The sequence below is a fragment of the Papaver somniferum genome, chromosome 7 (assembly GCF_003573695.1).
Source record: "Papaver somniferum cultivar HN1 chromosome 7, ASM357369v1, whole genome shotgun sequence".
Classification (NCBI taxonomy): Eukaryota; Viridiplantae; Streptophyta; class Magnoliopsida; order Ranunculales; family Papaveraceae; genus Papaver; species Papaver somniferum.
This window is the reverse complement of record NC_039364.1, coordinates 253,561,314-253,566,648: the sequence shown is the minus strand read 5'-3', so window position 1 is coordinate 253,566,648 and position 5,335 is coordinate 253,561,314. Positions and strand designations below refer to the sequence as shown.

The 5,335-nt window shown below is 38.0% G+C and overlaps 1 protein-coding gene across 1 annotated transcript; it reads left to right on the top strand.

Annotated features, from left to right (window-relative positions):
- Positions 1–1,569: 1,569 nt before the first annotated feature.
- Positions 1,570–2,373, top strand: LOC113296362. The gene has a single exon (XM_026544670.1). The coding sequence runs from the start codon at positions 1,570–1,572 to the stop codon at positions 2,371–2,373; it is 804 nt and encodes a 267-aa protein (XP_026400455.1).
- The last annotated feature ends 2,962 nt before the right edge of the window (positions 2,374–5,335 follow it).

Here is a 5,335-nt window from a genome sequence, read left to right as displayed (position 1 = left end):
TATGGACAAATGAGGAATCCTACACCGAATCGGAGAGAGAAAATATTATTAAAATAATAAAGTGGTGCCTGTGGGACCGGGCCCACCGGCCGGTCATGTCGTCGTGGTCGGTCCCCATGCCCTTTTTCTTTTATCTTAATTATTCTATTATTTTCATGAACTCATGAAAACTCCTTTATTCTAGCAATTTTCCTTGTTTGAGCAAAACTCATGGTTTCTCCATATTTTCACGGTTTCATGAAAAATAATAAAAAATAGGAAAAGGCGTTGTGGGACCGTGCAACCTAGCCGACCGACCGTCCCCTAGCCGTGGCCGGTCCCACACCTTACAATCCCTAGTATTTCATAATTATTATTTCCCTCATCTCATGAAACTCCTCCGTTTGAGCAAAATATCATGATTCCTTCATATTTTCTCAAATATTGCTCAAACCATGAAAAAGCCAAAAACCCAGATGGTCACATGACCGACTAGGCTACTCATGCCAAATATTAAAATATCACTACTTTAATATTTTCAAATTTTTTGATCAAACGAGCAAAGTTCTACTTGCTCGTTCGAGCAAAATCGGGAATTTCAGTCAAAGACCGAACTCTTCTGAAAACTCAAGATATTGCTCAAACGCACATCAGAAAATACCGAAGCTCTCAGGACTGAGACACGGACATTATAGTGATGCGGGCATGCTTTCTTGACCGACCAAGGCCGGCCCTAAGGCTTACAAGGATCCGGTCCAACACATTCTTATAATTTTGACCTAATTTGCTCAATTGCTCATATTGGGTCCAAACTCTTTCCAACCAACTTGGAATTTTCTCAATCGACCATCAGCTGGTCCCACACCCAAGGACCGGTTTCATTCCTTCTTGGCCTGTCCCTCACTTCTCCATAAATTAGGTTTTATTACCTAATGCTCAACGAGAACTATTTTAATAAATAATGAAACCGACATTTAATCATCATTCTTTCACCAATCAGTAAACTCAGGACCCTGGTGCACGCTCACTCGAGCACTCGGGCGCCACATGGACTCCCTCATTCCATGTGGTTGGTCCCTCCCTCACTCATGACCTATTTTCAATAATTCATCAATTGACGAACAATTGATCAAAGATTAGGGTTTTGAACAAACGCTCCACGAAATCATCATTCTGAGCAAGCTCAAACACTAATAAAATTTATGTTGATCCAGCAATCAACATCTGGATTAATTATATAATATTTGATAGTCTACCAATATTTTAATTAATATTTTATTGGGTCACGTCACCAATAAAATAATTCCTCGAATTGAGCAATACTTTCTCTGTTACTCGAATATTGATCCAACTATCAATATCAATATCAATATTCAGTAATTTATTAGTAATCCGTCGAATTGAGCAATACTTGCTCAGTTACTCGAATATTGATCCAACTATCAATATTCAGTGATTTGTCAGTTAGTTCTATGTTCAAAACTTCCTCTCTCCTAAATTTTGCTCTGGCGATTTTTAGGGTTTTTGCACTTTTTTTTTTTCAAATTTTTTCTCGCGCTTCATCTGTGAATCATCTTTTGGTGATTCAAGATGAGTGATGTTTCTCTTTTGAGAAATCTCACGTATGCTGATCTAGTGAAAGGAAAGCAACAACTTCCAACAACATCTGTTGATCTCAATTCGTTACCAAAACCAACTTTGAAGGATGGAAAACCTGCAGTGATTCTCCCTGAATCATTCTACTTAGATGGTTGTGATATTTGGAAGTTTAGCCTCATTGGGCGATTGGATTTGAAAAGGGTTAATTTTCAGGATGTTAAAAACGACCTTGAACTTCAATGGCAGCTAGGTCAAGGTATGGTACAATTCATCCCTATGAGTAGGGGTTTCTTCACCATCAAGTTACAATCGCAAGAGGCTAAAGACAAGTTATTGAAGACTGAAGCCTGGTTTTTTGGTCATCAAAAGCTAAACCTAATTGAGTGGTTCCCTGGATTTGATGTTGAAAAACAAAGAACATCCCATGCTTCGGTATGGGTTACGTTCCCTGGTTTACCTTTAGAGTTCTGGACGGAAAAAAATTTGTTGTCCATGGCTAAATCTCTTGGTACTCCAATTGTAGTTGACAAGCGTACTCTAGCTCATGAGTATGGTCACTTTGCTTCAGTCCTTGTTGATATTGATTTTGCTGAGTCTGCTACAGATACTATCAATGTTACGGTGGGGGGTTTGGATTTTTGGCAGACTGTGGAAATTCAAAAGATGCCAAAATATTGTTCGAAGTGCAAGCTAATTGGTCACACTGATCAGGAATGCAGAAAGCAAACCAAAGCTAACAATGAGCGACAAATGGTTACACAACACAATGTTCAACCTCATGTTGTTCAGCCTTAGGTTATTCAACCTCAAGTTATTCAACCTCAGGTTATTCAGCCTATGGTTGTTAAAAATACACAAATTATGCAATCTGGTGGTGAATGGCAGGTTGCACAGCGTAAGAAGAAGGGTAAAAAGAAGGGTAATAATATTGTTGTTCATGAAGCTGTTCATAACAATGTGGAGGAAGAAGTTGATCGGGAGTTTGCTGCTAAGTTGTTGAATGCTAAGCAGTTGGAGGTTAATATGGCAAAGACCAAAGCTGATTTTGAAACTACCTATGTTGAATTGGCAAGAACTAAGCATTCGCATGTTCCAGATTCAGTTTTAGTTAACAATGGAAAAGTGGGTGAAACTGATCCATTAACTAAGACAGGTTTGGTTGCAACTAGGATTCCTAAACTTGTTAGGTCTGCTCCTTCAACTCCTCTTTGTGATCAACTAATGGCTGGTGAATTTTTATTTAATAAAAACAAGTTTGATGTTCTTAATATTGCCCCGGATGTAGTTGAAAGTTCAGCTGATGCTAAGTTCAGGGCAGAGCAAGAAGCGCAAAGAGAACGCATTAAAACCATGCAAAAGTTGGTAAACTCTACGGTGGGAAAAAAATACTCAACTTCAAAAACAATTTCGGAAACCGAGTCTGAATTGTGTTTGCAAGCTTCAAATTTAAGAAACCGTGTTGAAAAAGGTAACTCGCCAAGAATAAATACTGGGACTTCTTCTCAGTTAGTTAATAACTCCTCCAAAATTAGTTTTTAATGCGTGTTCTTTATTGGAACATAAATGGCATTGCACGCCATGCTGCAAGGTGCAAATTACAAGAGTTACTTAAGGAGCATAAGCCAGATATCTTTTGCATTGCTGAGCCAAAAGTACATTGTAATTTTAATTTTATGCAAGGGTTATATGTGGATGGTTACAAGAGAGATATTTTTCATAATTCTATTGATTCTTCTAAGGGGAACATCTGGATTTTTTGGTCAAATAGTATGATGAGGCCTGTTGTTGTGAATACTAGTAGGCAGCTATTACTATCGAAACGGAGGGTGTGTTGGTATCCTTTGTTCATGCTAGTTGTTTTCAAGTCACTCGTAGAAGGTTATGGCAACAACTTTCTTCAGTTGATAATAATACTCCTTGGTTGGTCATGGGTGATTTTAATTATGTGTTGCGTAATGATGAGAAAAAAGGAGGCCGTGAACCGCAGACTTCAGTCATTAATGATTTTAGTGATTGGATGGATGACAATGATCTCTTTGAAGCTGATTTTTTGGGTTCTAAATTTACTTGGGCTAATGGGCAATCTGGTGTTCGTAGAATCCTTTGCAAGCTGGATAGAGCTATTATCAATGAAGCCTGGATTAATAAGTTTGAGGATTGGAGGTGTAAAGCTCTTCCTCGTGAAGTTTCCGACCATTCTTCTCTTATTGGATTTCCTTTTGCCAACCCAAGACCGAAAAGATCTCCTTTTAGAGTGCAAAAGATGTGGTTTTCTCACCCTGATTTCATGCGCATGGTTATTGAGAGTTGGAATGCTCCTGTTTCTGTCTCTCCCGCTTTTATTTTTCCTTACAAGCTCAAAAGATTAAAGGCTGCCATGAAGGAGTGGAATTTAAGGGTCTTTGGCAATGTTTATGCAAAGCTCAAACAAGCTAAGCTGACTATGGAAGTTGCTCTTCGTATTTCAGATAAAGATCCGGAAGACATTTCTAAGCTCAATTCTGCCAAAGCAGCTTCAGTTACTCTTCAGGAAATTCGTGCTCAACAATCCATTTTGTTGAAATAAAAGTCGAGAAACTTGTGGCTCACAAATGGTGTTAGTAATACTTCTTTTTTTCATACCAATATTCGAACTCGCAGGAGCAGTAATCTGATTTTGGAATTGGTGGATGAGAATGAGACTGTTCTAACTGATTATGAACATATTAGAGACCATACGGTTTCTTTTTTTGAGTCTAAGTTTAATGTTGCTGAACTTACCATAGATGAGGAGTTATTTCATTATGATCATAATATTATCTCTTCCGAAGATAGTCAGAGAATGGATGAAATTCCTACTATGGAGGAGATAAAGACTGTTGTTTTTTATCTTGGCGCTGATAGTGCCTCTGGCCATGACGGTTTCTCTGGTTGTTTCTATAGGCATTGTTGGGATGTGATTCAACAAGACCTTTACAAAGCTATCACCTTTTGCTGGAAATAGAAATTGATTCCTCAAGGTACTAATTCTAGTCTTTTGATTTTATTAGCCAAGGTTAGAGGAGCCAACACTCTTCGTAACTTTATGCCCATTGGTCTTAGTAATTTTTACTAAGATTTTAGCTACAAGACTGGGTAGTGTGCTTGATAACCTTGTTTCAGAGGAACAAGTTGCTTTCATGAAGGGAAGAAACATTCATGAAAATATCAGTGTGGCGTCGGAGATGGAAAATGAGCTTAAAACTAAGCGTAAGGATGGCAATGTGGGTCTTAAACTTGACATCACCCAAGCTTTTGACACCGTGAGTTGTTCTTTTGTTCTAGAAGTTTTTCGGAGGTATGGTTTTTCTCAGAGTTGGTGTTCTTGGATCTTTTCGATTCTTAGATCGGCTCGTATATCTATTCTTCTTAATGGTAGTCCGGAGGGTTTCTTCAAGATTAATAGAGGGTTAAGGCAAGGAGATCCTTTATCCCCTCTTATTTTTGTTTTGATTGAAGATGTTCTTAGTATAAATCTTTCAAAATTATTTCTTGAAAAGAAGATGATGCCAATGTTTTCCAAAAGAAAAAAGGTATTTCTCCTACTCACCTTTTCTTTGCTGATGACATTATGATTTTTTGTAAAGGCAACATGAAGAGTTTGCACAATCTTCTTGCTTTACTTGGAAAATATCAAACAGCTTCGGGTCAAACTGTTTTTCGTCAAAAGAGTAAGGTTTATTATGGTGGTGGTTCTTTGGATCGCTGCACTACCATCACTAATTTACTTGGTATGGAA

Bases quoted from the DNA above. Each gene is read 5' to 3' on its own strand.
- LOC113296362 (XM_026544670.1), top strand. From the start codon at position 1,570: ATGAGTGATGTTTCTCTTTTGAGAAATCTCACGTATGCTGATCTAGTG.